The sequence below is a fragment of the Crinia signifera genome, chromosome 8 (genome assembly GCF_055691185.1).
Source record: "Crinia signifera chromosome 8, ASM5569118v1, whole genome shotgun sequence".
NCBI classification, from domain to species: Eukaryota; Metazoa; Chordata; class Amphibia; order Anura; family Myobatrachidae; genus Crinia; species Crinia signifera.
The window spans coordinates 157814662-157830384 of record NC_139224.1 but is presented as its reverse complement, the minus strand read 5'-3'; the positions used below and the strand labels follow the sequence as shown (position 1 = coordinate 157830384).

Sequence of the window (15723 nt, the reverse complement as noted above, 5' to 3'; positions counted from 1 at the left end):
TCTTTCCCTGCGCTACAGCAGAGTGTGGTTTAGTGATTCACCAGCCCTAAGATTTACAGCAATGCAGAATTACCATCTTTCTCCACAGTAACGTCACTTTCAGGCGTTTGGGTTTAAATCCATAAAAAGGCATAAACAACCCAGCTGTGTCATCAGAGCGTGAGCACTGGGATCAAAGCTTTTTATTGTTGCATAATCTGTTTAACTGCTATATACAGTCTGGAAGAAACCTATAAAGCTCTTGCAGCCAAACCCACTGCTCCCCTGTTTGTGTTTATAACGCTCTGACCTTTTTGTTGTTGTTGTTGTTGTTGTTGTTATTGTACAATGCAAAATGGAAAAGGCATCGTACACGTTAGTGGGGCAGTTCTCTTATTCGCATTGTGTTCCGTTACTGATGTCTTACGCATTTGCAATCACTGAAATAAGAACGCTTCTCATTAATTATTCATGACTCCATTCAGTAGATTCTGTCACCCAACGCGAAATCATCCAATTGCATATTAATATTTTAATGTCCCTTAAGATGGTGTTTTTTTTTGGGGGGGGAAGGGGGAACATCTTGGTGAGTGTTTAATAATGAGTAGATTCGGTATGGAATGTCCCTGATAATGGCTCTTCATTGGTTTATTGCCATAGTAACGTCATTCCTTTTAACCCTTTCAGATAAAGCTCAGATTCCACCGAGCTAGCACCCGTTTGTCGGAAGAAACCGTCTCCTTCATTGGTTCTCATTGGTTGGAGCGATCTCCGTGCCCAACACTTAAATATAATAATGTTGTTAAGCCCAATTCATTATGAGTTATAGAGGTTTTTCCCGTCGCCCTGCACTGCCAGCATCTAACGAGTTATTTGCTATACACAGACCCAGAAGTCTCATATATCTGATATCACTTATCGGGGAGAACTCTATGTAAACAGTATGAAATGTAGGGGGATTACCAGACACTAGAACATGACACGAGATTCTCCTTTCAGTTTCTCTTTTACTGGGGGCTGGAAACTCCGAGTGAACGTTACAAGTCAGTAAAAATATGATATAACACCTTCCTTTTGTAGACCTCCTAGGGTTCACCACCCACACACAGGTCATCTAATCTGTGTGAACGGCCGCGCCATAGATGGAACAGGAGGCGGTATACCGGCGTACAGTAATATAAAGTAGAACACACTGTGTTTGGCACTTATCCATTACAATGTGAATCCGCATAGACCTGCCTGAGGGTTCTATTTCCCAGCCCAGTTTGAAGGGTCCTTGGCATTAGCCGAGTGCGAGGTTAGCTGTTGTGTCTGTGCTGACCATTGTCGCTTGTATGTGTTCCAGGTGCGGCACAGGACGTCGGACCAAGTGATGGCCCTGAAGATGAACATGCTAAGCAGTAACCGCGCCAACATGCTGAAGGAGGTGCAGCTCATGAACCGCCTGTCCCACCCCAATATACTGAGGTAGGGTCACTCAACTGCGCCGGTGTAAAAGCTATTTAGTCTCAAAGTTTCTCTTTGCTCACAGGATTTCCCATTATACGCTCTAGCTCTGCAGAATGTCTTATATTTCGCTATACAGAATTTCCCCCTATACGCTCTAGCTCTATAGAATGTCCCATCATTAGCTATACTGAATTTCCCATTATTAGCGTAACAGGATTTTCCACTATACGCTCTAGCTCTGCAGAATGTCCCATTGTTGGCTATACAGAATTTCCCATGATTAGCGCTACAGAATTTCCCATTATTAGCTCTAGCTCTGCAGAATGTACTATTATTAGCTATACAGAATTTCCCATTATTAGCTCTAGCTCTGCAGAATGTCCCATTGTTGGCTATACAGAATTTCCCATTATTAGCGCTACAGAATTTCCCATTATTAGCTCTACCTCTGCAGAATCAGAATATCCCATTGTTGGCTATACAGAATTTTCCATTATTAGCGCCACAGAATTTCCCATTATTAGCTCTAGCTCTGCAGAATGTCCCATTGTTGGCTATACAGAATTTCCCATTATTAGCGCTACAGAATTTCCCATTATTAGCTCTAGCTCTGCAGAATGTCCCATTGTTGGCTATACAGAATTTCCCATTATTAGCGCTACAGAATTTCCCATTATTAGCTCTAGCTCTGCAGAATGTCCCATTGTTGGCTATACAGAATTTCCCATGATTAGCGCTACAGAATTTCCCATTATTAGCTCTAGCTCTGCAGAATGTCCCATTGTTAGCTATACAGAATTTCCCATTATTAGCTCTAGCTCTGCAGAATGTCCCATTATTGGCTATACAGAATTTCCCATTATTAGCGCTACAGAATTTCCCATTATTAGCTCTAGCTCTGCAGAATCAGAATATCCCATTGTTGGCTATACAGAATTTTCCATTATTAGCGCCACAGAATTTCCCATTATTAGCTCTAGCTCTGCAGAATGTCCCATTGTTGGCTATACAGAATTTCCCATTATTAGCGCTACAGAATTTACCATTATTAGCTCTAGCTCTGCAGAATGTCCCATTGTTGGCTATACAGAATTTCCCATTATTAGCGCTACAGAATTTCCCATTATTAGCTCTAGCTCTGCCAAATGTCCTATTATGAGCTATACAGAATTTCCCCCTATACGCTCTAGCTCTGCAGAATGTACTATTATTAGCTATACAGAATTTCCCATTATAAGCTCTAGCTCTGCAGAATGTACTATTATTAGCTATACAGAATTTCCCATTTTATAAGCTCTAGCTCTGCAGAATGTCCTATTATTAGCTATACAGAATTTCCCATTATAATCTCTAGCTCTGCAGAATGTCCTATTGTTGTCTACAGAATTTGCCATTGTGGACAAAACCGTTTAGGTGAGGACTGTAATCTTCCTGAGTACTGCACTACCTTGTCGCTCACAGATTTCTGGTTACATTCTGCTCTGGCAGACCTGTGGGCTGATCCCACCGACTTCCTGTAGCAGAGTTTATATATCTTGTATACAGCACAGCACGGCCAGCCGAGTGTAGTTGTGCTTTACATGCTTATTAATGAGGGAGAGGTTAGTCATCTGTTCATGGTTATGTAATTATTCTGTGCATCAGTAACTGGAACAGGCCTGCATAGGACTGCCAGATGGGTAAACAGTGGCAGGGCTGAGGGCCAGGCAGCAAGTTGGGTAAATGCTGCTGGTGCCCGCCTGGCAGGCCAGGCAGTTAAGCAGCTCTTACTTGGGCCTGGCTGCCAGATGAATCTCTGGCGACGGGACCAGGCTGCCAAATGGGTAAAGGGCATGGGTGACCAGGCAGCTGGGTGGGTAAATGGTGGTAGGGCCTATGCCATACTGCCAGGTAAGTTTATAGCAGTGGATTGTGGCTTTGCAATCATGTTGGTAGGTGGCACCAGGGCCTGGCAACCAAGTGTGTAAAATAGTTTGGGCTGAGTATATAGGTGATTAATTAATGCTGGGCGCCCAGGCCAGGCTGCTGAGTGGGTTAGTGGATGCTGTGCCAGGTCCTGGTACCCATTGGGGGTCTTGATGATAAGTAACAAAGCGCTAGCTGCTTTGTTCTAGCATTGCCCGTGCCGGGGACACCTGTGACCATCTGTTATTGCTCCGAGTGGAACTCCAGTACAATAGGATGTAGTAATATAAACAGAAGCAAATCTCCTGTTGATACAATGAATCCAAACAGACAGTCTTGCAGTTGTAAGTAACTGGGTGAGTTGCAGCCACAGGTATTTCACCACCTCCCTCACTGGGTGTGATCCGGACTGCTCCCATTAACCCCTTCCCAGCCCCGCTAGGCTCTCTGTAGTGAAGGGGCTATTGCTGTTGGCCGCCTGCCTCTCCGGTCAGGATTTGTGAGCTTTTTTGGCAGCTTCCAGCCTCCTTCTATTTCTGTTGAGCGATCTCCTTCTATTTGATGGCTTGTATCGCCGTTACACTGCAGGGCTCTTTTACGAGGTATTTTTAGCAAGTAAAATGTTTGCGGAGTGAGCTCATACTCTGGAGATTGAATCTGCTCCCGCACCGGAGTTTTTTTGGAATAAATCTTTTTCATTAAAGTTTGACACATTTCCACTTTTCTTTTCTTCATTCTGCTAACTTAGGAAATCCGAGTGATTCGTCCCTTTTTTCCTTACTCAGTATGGTTTTTATGCTTCTCCGAGTCATTCTGACCACAATGGTTTGTCCGTGAGAAGGAACGTGTTCTTCTTCGAAGCCCCCAGTCATTGACTTGTAATGAGTGGATTTGCAGGGTTGTAATTCTGCAGGCCGGTGTGCTGGTCAGGCGCGGTGACTTTTATTGATGCTGCGATATTGGTTTAGCTGCAGATATATTTGTCAGTGGAATGAGTAAAAAACGCTGAAAGCGATTTATCCAGATTTATTGTCTTGTCCTGGGCTTGTCGCTTTACCCTGAGATACAGTGATTGGTTTCCCGTGTGTATGCATTCCATTAGCTGGGACTCGGGATTGGTAACGGGAAATATTGATCAGATGTACAGCTTATTTATGCTGGACAGTCAAACGCTTAGAATTTATCGTGTGTGTATCATTTATATCTCGTTAATGGCTGACACATGCAGATGGTCACGAGGCGGTTTTGGTAGTAGTTCTTGCGAGGTGACGGGGGTGGTGGCCGTGTCGTTGCCAGCCACTGAATCCAAAGATGGTCACTGCGGCGCTGCTCTAATGTTCAATGCCGAAACCAATGTGCGACGCTTTACACAAAGCATCGGATTAACGATGCCGTTCTGTATGAATTCCATCACCCACAGCTTAGTGTTGGATTGTGCAGAAAGATGCAGCTGCATTAGCATTCACTTCTGAGCCAGGGGTATATGCACCAGCCAACCAGCTCCTAACTGTCCTTTTTTTAAATTCGGCATGTAACATGGCAGATAGGTGACGATTGGCTGATATCGTTATCCCCAAAGGGCACGCTAACATCATTTCAGCTCACTTCACCTGGGAGACCTTTTCACACTGCGCCCATTAGTTTGGTCAGCTAAACTCGACCATTATGAGTGCTCGCAGTCACCGCTCACTTCAGACTGGAGATCTGGCGCAATAAAACAATTGAATACCGCTTTTTGCGCCAGATTTATCAAGCTTTAAAAAGTGATAAAGTGGAGAGTGATCAACAACCAGCTCCTACCTGTCATTTTTCTAAATTAGCATGTAACATGGCAGTTAGGAGCTGTTTGGATGTTTATCACTCTCTACTTTGTCACTTTTTGAAGCTTGATACTACTGGCACTTAGTGTGCAGAGATTTTGTACATACTGGGCTGTTGATGGTTGTGTCTTTTCCTTAGTCTTAAGGGGAGATTTATCAAACCTTCTGAGGAGAACGCCCAATCAGATTCTAGCAATCGTTTTATAAAAAGTATTAGATAAATGATAGCTTAGGATATTTGGAGTACATGCGATGACCGGAATGTTCCACCATAATCGTCTGTGCACGTTGGCTGCTTCTGGTTGTTGGTACTTGATGCCCAAGCCATAATATTTCAACCAATGTGGGTTACTCGAAAGGAGAACTTGAGATCAGTGCTTGGAATGAGAGCCAGCGGGAATACTCCGCTTTATTGTTACTCTGCATTTTTCATTCTTAGTAACTACAGGTATGTACAGTAAGTGTATAAATGACAGTAACCGCTACCTGCACCGCTTCAGGGAGTAACGTGATAATGTCAGTCCTTTTACCGTCTGGATGCATTCCACAGGGATACAAGCCGGGGATTTTATTTCACCACTTAATAAATTTGACTTTTATGGCAGATAAAGGATTCTGATGAGATAAGGAATTTGGTTCTTCCTCACATTGGCCCTTATTCTGGTTCGGACGGTACGGCCCGTGTGCGGCCGTACCGCCGATGTTTTTATTCTGCACATGCGCAGAGGTCAATCTGCGCATGTGCAGCCCCCTTCGCCGCAGACGTATTTCGTCCGCCGCAAAGGGGGCGTATAGGGGCGTGAGGGGCTTCAGACCCTCATTTCCCTATGTGTACGCCCCGCGTTTCATGGGCGTTCCCATGCAAACGCGGGGCGTATGCATGGTAATGAGGGTATGACGCAACTCATGGGGGCGGAAAGCTGACGTCGCCGGATGTCAGCTCTCAGCCCCCATACAAGCTAGCACACGGACGATTGTCCGTGTGGTCTCAGCTTGCGGGAGCTGCTGGGGCGTGCGGACCTGCCTTCGATGGTCGACGACCATCGAATGCAGGGGGCAGCTCCCACCATGGTGGAGGCGTACGCCTCCACCATTTTTATGCGGATCGCCAGCCGTCCGTGTACGGACGGCCGTGGCGATCCGTCTCGTGGGCGGGGATTGGTTTGTGCGGCCAGAGCACCGTGTGCGGCTCTGGCCGCACCAACCAGAATAAGGGCCATTCAGTGGAGTCCTTCTTTTCGTTCGTTCTTTTCGTTCGTTCTTTTCGTTCGTTCTTTTCGTTCGTTCTTTTCGTTCGTTCTTTTCGTTCGTTCTTTTCGTTCGTTCTTTTCGTTCGTTCTTTTCGTTCGTTCGTTCGTTCTTTCTCACTTGTATCTCTGACTTTTATTGAATGTTGTGGATTCTGGCTGTGTGTTTTGTGATGCTGGATACACATAAGATTATCTATCCAATCTTTTCTGGTAAAGTATGGGCGCCAATGACAATCGGCCATTTGCTCTCGAAAGCCGATAAATGGGCAAAAAAGGTTGTTCTGATAAGTTGGAATCAAATGGATTTAACCAATTTGTCTGGGGTATGAGCCATCAGGTTGACTGTATGAAGGTCGACTGCAGGTCAACAGGGCGTTTGTCGACACATGAAATAGGTCTACATGGCTAAGGTTGACAATAGGAAATGTGTGAAATTCCGCCTGATGACACAAGTCAGCTTAAAAAAATAATAATGAAAAACTCATGTCGACTTTCCCATTGTCAACCTAATGCTTGTGTTGACCGTCCAACTCTGTTGACCTATTTCATGTGTTGACCTATTGTATGTCGACCTTCATGGTGTCGTCCTAGCGACAGTATTCCTCCTGAGCGTCTGTTCTGTCTATGTTGTGTGGGAACAAATGTTCAATAATTATTTTTGCTCCCATTCATTGCCAGCTTGTCACTGATTGGACGGCTCACCTCCTAGTGCGCATCCAGCTAGATCTGTAACGCTGCGTACACACTGGGCAATATAATAAATTATATCCCATATATTGTTCATTATATCACCCAGGTTGTATGCTCTGCCTGATGGACGATGCGCGCTCCCGCTGGTTGTTACCATAGCAACCCCTGTGCATCTGTGCATGTACAGACGAGGGCGCATGTCCTTAATGAGGGCCATGATACAGAATGCACAGACGATGGAAGGGAACATTACCAACCCCCTACTCCTCCCATAGCCCAATGTCTTGCTCTAACCCCAAGCAAGTTTAAAGGAGAGACTGACTTACTGTCACACCATCAGCCATGTCCCTGTGGTTGCGCGTGAATCCGCCAATCAGTCCACTTATGTGTATTTAGGTCTTCAAAGTTGTCAGTCAAACTTCTCCCTCACTTGGGAATCTGCTGCAAACTACACCAGGGAGGCTGCAGTAAACGGGTGCCGTTTGTGTATCCAACAGCCTAAGGGGGGTGTGTGGGTTCATCCATGGGTCATATCCAGTGCCACCCAGGTAGTGTCTCCAGAAATGTGTCCATCCCAATTTAGTGTTCTCATTGTGAAACTACAATCCTGCCACAGTTTTACTATTAGCGGCCGTATACTAAAAACTGTGACAGGGCATGCTGTGATGCTCTGCAGCTGGGGAGCCACAGGGTTGGCCGGGCCTGCAGCTGGGGAGCCACAGGGTTGGCCGGGCCTGCAGCTGGGGAGCCACAGGGTTGGCCGGGCCTGCAGCTGGGGAGCCACAGGGTTGGCCGGGCCTGCAGCTGGGGAGCCACAGGGTTGGCCGGGCCTGCAGCTGGGGAGCCACAGGGTTGGCCGGGCCTGCAGCTGGGGAGCCACAGGGTTGGCCGGGCCTGCAGCTGGGGAGCCACAGGGTTGGCCGGGCCTGCAGCTGGGGAGCCACAGGGTTGGCCGGGCCTGCAGCTGGGGAGCCACAGGGTTGGCCGGGCCTGCAGCTGGGGAGCCACAGGGTTGGCCGGGCCTGCAGCTGGGGAGCCACAGGGTTGGCCGGGCCTGCAGCTGGGGAGCCACAGGGTTGGCCGGGCCTGCAGCTGGGGAGCCACAGGGTTGGCCGGGCCTGCAGCTGGGGAGCCACAGGGTTGGCCGGGCCTGCAGCTGGGGAGCCACAGGGTTGGCCGGGCCTGCAGCTGGGGAGCCACAGGGTTGGCCGGGCCTGCAGCTGGGGAGCCACAGGGTTGGCCGGGCCTGCAGCTGGGGAGCCACAGGGTTGGCCGGGCCTGCAGCTGGGGAGCCACAGGGTTGGCCGGGCCTGCAGCTGGGGAGCCACAGGGTTGGCCGGGCCTGCAGCTGGGGAGCCACAGGGTTGGCCGGGCCTGCAGCTGGGGAGCCACAGGGTTGGCCGGGCCTGCAGCTGGGGAGCCACAGGGTTGGCCGGGCCTGCTGCTGGGGAGCCACAGGGTTGGCCGGGCCTGCAGCTGGGGAGCCACAGGGTTGGCCGGGCCTGCTGCTGGGGAGCCACAGGGTTGGCCGGGCCTGCAGCTGGGGAGCCACAGGGTTGGCCGGGCCTGCAGCTGGGGAGCCACAGGGTTGGCCGGGCCTGCTGCTGGGGAGCCACAGGGTTGGCCGGGCCTGCTGCTGGGGAGCCACAGGGTTGGCCGGGCCTGCTGCTGGGGAGCCACAGGGTTGGCCGGGCCTGCAGCTGGGGAGCCACAGGGTTGGCCGGGCCTGCTGCTGGGGAGCCACAGGGTTGGCCGGGCCTGCAGCTGGGGAGCCACAGGGTTGGCCGGGCCTGCAGCTGGGGAGCCACAGGGTTGGCCGGGCCTGCAGCTGGGGAGCCACAGGGTTGGCCGGGCCTGCAGCTGGGGAGCCACAGGGTTGGCCGGGCCTGCAGCTGGGGAGCCACAGGGTTGGCCGGGCCTGCAGCTGGGGAGCCACAGGGTTGGCCGGGCCTGCAGCTGGGGAGCCACAGGGTTGGCCGGGCCTGCAGCTGGGGAGCCACAGGGTTGGCCGGGCCTGCAGCTGGGGAGCCACAGGGTTGGCCGGGCCTGCTGCTGGGGAGCCACAGGGTTGGCCGGGCCTGCAGCTGGGGAGCCACAGGGTTGGCCGGGCCTGCAGCTGGGGAGCCACAGGGTTGGCCGGGCCTGCAGCTGGGGAGCCACAGGGTTGGCCGGGCCTGCAGCTGGGGAGCCACAGGGTTGGCCGGGCCTGCAGCTGGGGAGCCACAGGGTTGGCCGGGCCTGCAGCTGGGGAGCCACAGGGTTGGCCGGGCCTGCAGCTGGGGAGCCACCTGATTTTGCCTTGTAAATTATTGCTGCTTTAAAAATACGGTCAATCTCCGCCCAAATCCAGAACCTACACAAACTCTGATCCTTTTACATTTCTCCATTGTGGCCTATGTGTAGTGATCAGTGTGTGATATCAGTGTCAAACTGGGCCATATATACTTCAATGGTAGTTCTGTTATTGTATTAGTGTTTTTCTTGTTGCCTGTTTGCAGTACGTTTTAGAAGAATATAATCTATTGAAATGTTTATACATCATTGTCCACCTGTAATCTGTAACAATCATGTTTGTCAATCTTCTTTGTTAAATTCTTGAATATCCTCATTTCTTAATCATTACTGACCCAAAATGTGGGAATGATGGGTTTGGGCAGGTGCACATGTTTGCATTGGGGGGAGTTGAAGATGTGATTTCGATGACTTTCTTCTTATAATCTATGACTATATGGCCACACAAGGGATCCATAGCCCTGTATGTAGGAGGAAAAGGTAGAGGAATAACGGGTACAAAGTGGTGTAAGCGGACAGATGGGTGCACACGTTATCATAAGTACGTAGCTCTATACTTACAACCCAGAAACAGACCTGCTTACAATATTTATTATTTATTTACAGTTTCTTATATAGCGCATCAGATTCCGTTGCACTTTACAATAGTAGACAGTGATAAAACAAACTGGGTAACAACAGACAGACTTGGGGGTTAGAGGGCCCTGCTGCAAGCTTACATGGTACCACCTTCCACCTAGACGACATGGTATAGGCCACCTGGAAGCGCGCCTTCATCCTGAGGGTAGACTGTTGCACTGTAACCTGATAATAATGGATTGATGTTACTGTGGTGGTTTGGGTTGTTTCTGTAATCTTGTGGTCTATGCAGTATATGACCTATGTGTCTCTCTCTCTCCTAGGTTTATGGGAGTCTGTGTCCACCAGGGCCAGCTGCATGCACTCACAGAGGTAAGAGCTTGTGCACCACTGTAACAATCACTGTCTTTCTGTAGTACCGCTTGCAGCAATTGTAACTGTAGCGTCTGTTTGTGAAAGTACCCAGTCTGTCCTCACTTTTGAAATACCCGCTGAATACAACTCCCATCATACCGCAGCCACTAGAGGGTTTAGGGATATGGGATTTCCATGACGGGTGGAGCGCGGCCAATGTGTAAGCATTTCAATGTCTTGGAATCACTCCTGGATTCTCAGTGGATTTCGCTGCACAATAAGCGTAGTGAGAGTATGTACATTCAGAAGGCGTCTATATCTGCTTTAAAAATGATCATTAGCGTTGGTTAGATTATATCATCCGTGCTCGGGAGCTGAAATTCATGGTTTCCTCGACTCCTATGAAAATAAATATATTTGTTCTCCCACAGCAGTTTGCCTTGTTGCTGCCGCCATATAATTATGTATAACATGTATACTGGTCTCTGGGTTGCTCTTGGCGGTGTTAGTGCTATTTAACAAAAAAAAAACAGAAGCCAAACGCTGACTATATCTTCCTCCCATCTACGCTATCTGCTTTCCTAATGGCTGCTGCTCACGGCAGCTCTAGATTGGCCTTTTTATTGCAGGTCTTAAGTTAATATCAGAGACATCGCTCATCTTGTCAGGATTGCATTGAGCGTATCTGGCGCAGGTACATAAATCTTTGAATCTGAGCTGTCTAATGTGGTGTAAGGCAGAAGAATCCAGATGTAGAATAAAGTAGGTACTATCCTATGGTATCTCTCCTGTAACTGCAGAAATAATGATCCATTCGCGTTCCCGAATGGCGTTCTTGGGCGTACCGGCTGTCACTTAACATTTACTGTAATGCTGCCATACATATGTGCGATTGCATTTGATTCCATCTCTGGTTCGATTTCCCTTGACGCTCACCATTCGATAATGAAAAAAGCGTTTTAGTGCATTGGATCATTTGATTTATCAAATGTACCGTGCGATTTTAAAAAAAGAGCAGAGGGGCCAGGAAGTGACCAGAACTCTTCAAGAATTGCACGTCGCCGTTTAGAAAAATCATACGCGCACAAAACTGCATTCGACCACACGTACAATTCGAGAAATATTATGTGCAGCACATAAGACTGCGAGACACGACATTCGAATGGCATGCCCACGCATCGCGTGGAATGGTGCTCATTCTGTGCATACAATCGTTCGATTTCTTGGCCAAATGAGGTCGAAATCTAAGGATTGTATACAATATCTCACAAGTGTATGGGCAGCATAACACATAAGATACACCTTTGTTTCAGTTACCTTTATTCTATTTTTTTGAAACACCCTGTACGATGTCTGTCTCTCTGCTCCGTCTGCCTTCTCCTTGTTATGTGATAAAGTATAATCCACCTCTTTGCAGATGGGCCAGTTCAGTCTTGTCCTCTGTAAGAACGGATATTAGTGCAACCGATTAGGACTTTGCAGCAATACTATTGCCAAACCTGTTATTTCACCAAGATGGCACGTGCTTCCGACCAGAGGCAAACAATGCACTGAGCACTGCGATTTCTCAGTCCCCTGGGCTCCGGCCTGGGATATTGCACATCACAGGAACCTCTTATTATACCGCTGCACGTTCAGTCACTGCTTTGCCTTTCTAGAGCCCACAGTCTGTCTGACCTGCAATAACTGGATAGCTCAGTGCAAAGCTTGGGTAATAAAGATCTGTAGTCTGGGACCCTGCACGCAGCCCATTGGTGTCTCTGAAATGATTTATGTTACTTGCCTGCTAGGAGGTCCCTCTGTCTATTGTGAGAACAGTCTCTGCTTATTGTGTTGGGTGAAAACCAGACTGAAGGGGGGGGTCTAGTAGGGAGTGAGAGGTGACGGTTTAGGTGTATATACAACTACTGAGTATGTCCTCATTAACAGAGCATTGTGCAAGTTGTTATATATATATATATATATATATATAATACGGATGGTGTAATGGTTAGCATTACTGCTTCACAGCTCTGAGATCATGGGTTTGATTCCCACCATGGCCCTAACTGTGCGGAGTTTGTATATTCTCCCTGTACTTGCGTGGGTTTCCTCTGGGTACTCCGGTTTCCTCCCACAATCCAAAAATATACTGGTAGGCCAATTTGCTCCCAACAAAATTAACCCTAGAAGGAATAAGTGTGTGTAGGGAATATAGGGGCAGATTTATTAAGCTTGGTGAAGTGATAAAGGGTCTGGGTTTTATGACCGGGCAATCGGCTCCTAACTGTGAAGTTACAGGCTTGGTTTGAAAAAATGACAGGTAGGAGCTGATTGGCCGGTGATAAAAACCAGACACTTTATCACTTCACTGAGCTTAATAAATCTACTCGTTAGGGCAGGGCAACACTGGCCCTCCAGATGTTAGTGAACTAATCATCCCAGGATGCTTTGAATTAGTTTTGCTATGTGGCCATGCTGAAACTGATGCAAGGCATGCTGGGATGGGTAGTTCATCAACATCTGGAGGGCCGGTGTTGCCCAGCCCTGCGTTAGATTGTAAGCTCCACTGGGGCAGGGACTGATGTGAATGTTCAAATAAACGCGAGGTGTAAGAATCCGGTGCTTTGTATCCCCAATGGACGGACGGTGCAGGGGGTCCTCTGATCCTGGAGCGAGGTAGAGGGCAGTACACAACTCCTTTTCTTATTAGAAAATCTTATTAGTAAATTTACTCAGATGGGAGAGCAAACCCACATGGGAAAAACCTAGAGGCAGTGAGTTCCTGGCCTGACCGTGGTTGGGGAATGTTACTCGCTGTGACTTATAGGGAGAGCAGGTACAGTATAAGCTAGTAGTGCACCTGGGAGTGTTACCACGGCATAGAGTCTGATGTAGCGCGGCCAGCATACAGGTAAAACAGGCCGGACAGTCTACGCTTATTAACTTCCATTACCCTGGGAACCCCGCACCACTACACTCTCTGGATAAGACACTTATTCCTGTGCTGAAAACTTTAATCTCCTTGGATCCCGGTTTGTTATTTCAGAGAATTATTCTGCTTGTTCAGCTGAAGACATCAGATTCATGTGAAGGTTATTATTATACAGGCCCGCTTGTAGCATTCCTCTTCTGGATGATTGATTTTCAGGGTGGGAGGATAACCCTGAAATACGAGGATGCGCTCCCCCTCCTCGTTTTGATCGGGGTCAGGTGATTGCTTTAAAGTATTAATTTGTAAGACAAGCTTCCCATCCCAGGAACAAAGGAACCTCTGGTGCAGTTTCTGCTCCCTCACAATGAAACTGGATTTGGCGTCGGTGATATTCTACAGTTGTCCCCTTTGTTCTCAGTTGCTGTATTGGCGTCGTGTGAAATTAATACATTTAAGAAATATCTATATTTATGTCCCAAGCACATAACTGGGTCTTAACGGTCCATTTGGGTTTGATGAAAGTGGCCCATTTATATATTGCATGCGAGGGATCACAACTTGCGATTTACTGAGCAAGGAGTGACTGCTCATCTCAGCGAACCCCCCCCCCCCTTCTTCCCTCCCCGGGCACTCTAGACAAGGGTAGGTCTCCCCAAGACTAGATCTTAACAGACCAGGCTATGGGAAAGCACCTAGTACAGTCACTGGGGTAATAGGAGTTTGATACATGAGATTTTATTGGTCCAGCCAGATTGCATGGGGAGACGTGTTTATTGGGGTTACATGGTGGAGTCAGACAGTGATGTTAGATTGAATCAGATAAATGTAAGTTTGTGCAAACTGTTTAAAGGAGAGGTACTCTGGGGAAAAAGAGAAGTTGGCGGTTTCAAAATGATGGCAGTTGGACTGTCGACCCGGCCTACAAGCAATATATAGACGTTCACAAATGTTGACATGGTTAAAACATTACTGAATCGTCACATAAATGTTGGCGTTTGCTGCATATTTTAGCATAATTCTATACATAGCCTGAAAAAAGAACCCACAAAAGTAAATTTTTTTTTATTTTTTTAAATAGAGTAATTGGTACTTGTGTAGTTTCACGGCGGCAGTTACGCCGTCAGCATGGTGTACCTGTCAGAATCAGCGTAGTGTTCCCGCGGCCAGCGTAGTTAGCGTAGTCAGTCAGAAGTAACGTAGCCCAACGGCTGCCTTACTTGTGTAGTTTCACAGCGACAGCGTAAGCTACGTTATTCGCGTAGGCTGCCGCTGTGAAACTACACAAGTAACTACCGTAATGTTGCCGGGAACTTCATCTCTGTCCACGGGGTCCCTGGCAAGCCTACTCAGCGCTTCTCTCACACCGCCGGCACCAGCATGATCCCCTCTCTTTGGTGGAGAGATGATCATGCTGGCGCCGGCGGTCAGGCGCTCCACCTGTTTGACATGCAGGAGCATCTCAGACGCTCCAGCAATGCGACGCTCCTGCCTCTGACCTCTGAGTAGCTATTGCTGAGATGTATGATATGGCAGGTGGGAATGTGTTCCTGAAACACCCCCACTATCCACGGCAGCCCGAAGCGTGGTGAGCGGTCGTGTTACGCATCCTCCCGACCTTTTCATACCCCCACTATACACGCCGGCGGGGAGTTGATTTTATATAGTGTGGCGAGCGCAGCGAGGGGATGCGGATTACCTTACATGTAATCTGCGCCCCCTCACTGCGCTCACCACACTATATAAAATCAACTCCCCGCCGGCGTGTATAGTGGGGGTATGAAAAGGTCGGGAGGACGCGTAACGCGCCCCCTCGCAGGGCTCGCCACGCTTCGGGCTGCCGTGGATAGTGGGGGTGTTTCAGGAACACATTCCCACCTGCCATATCATACATCTGAGCAATAGCTACTCAGAGGTCAGAGGCAGGAGCGTCGCATTGCTGGAGCGTCTGAGATGCTTCTGCGTCACAAACAGATGGAGCGCCTCTCCGCCGGCGCCAGCATGATCCCCTCTCTGCCAAAGAGAGGGGATCATGCTGGCGCCGGCGGTGTGAGAGAGGCGCTGACTAGGCTTGCTGGGGACAGAGATGCAGTTCCCGGCAACAGTACGGTAGTTACTTGTGTAGTTTTACGGCGGCAGCCTACACTGATAATGTAGCTTACACTGCCGCTGTGAGGCAGCCGTTGGGCTATGCTACTTCTGATTAACTACGCTGGGCGTGGGAACACTACGCTGATTCTGACAGGTACGCTACGCTGACGGCGTAACTGCCGCTGTGACTCTAAACAAGTACCCAGGAACATCATTCAACATTCAATGTAGACTATTTTGGAATAAAAAAAAAAATTACAATTAATTTAAACCAGACTCTTTGAATTGCAAAAAAAAATTTGGACTGCAAAGGGTTAAAAGCACATATGATCTGCTCACGACCGCAAACAAAGCTGGAAGATCATACTTGCAGCACATATGGTCTGAGGATCGACCCCTCGAC

The 15723-nt window shown here is 48.5% G+C and overlaps 1 protein-coding gene across 1 annotated transcript in view; it reads left to right on the top strand.

The window, feature by feature from the left end:
- The window catches only part of TESK2 (testis associated actin remodelling kinase 2), a 63031-nt gene that overhangs the window by 22355 nt on the left and 24953 nt on the right, over positions 1–15723 (top strand). The window contains exons 3-4 of the mRNA XM_083157501.1: positions 1325–1446; positions 10288–10336. Coding sequence (XP_083013627.1) covers positions 1325–1446; positions 10288–10336 — 171 coding nt within the window. The remainder of the gene's footprint in view (positions 1–1324; positions 1447–10287; positions 10337–15723) is intronic.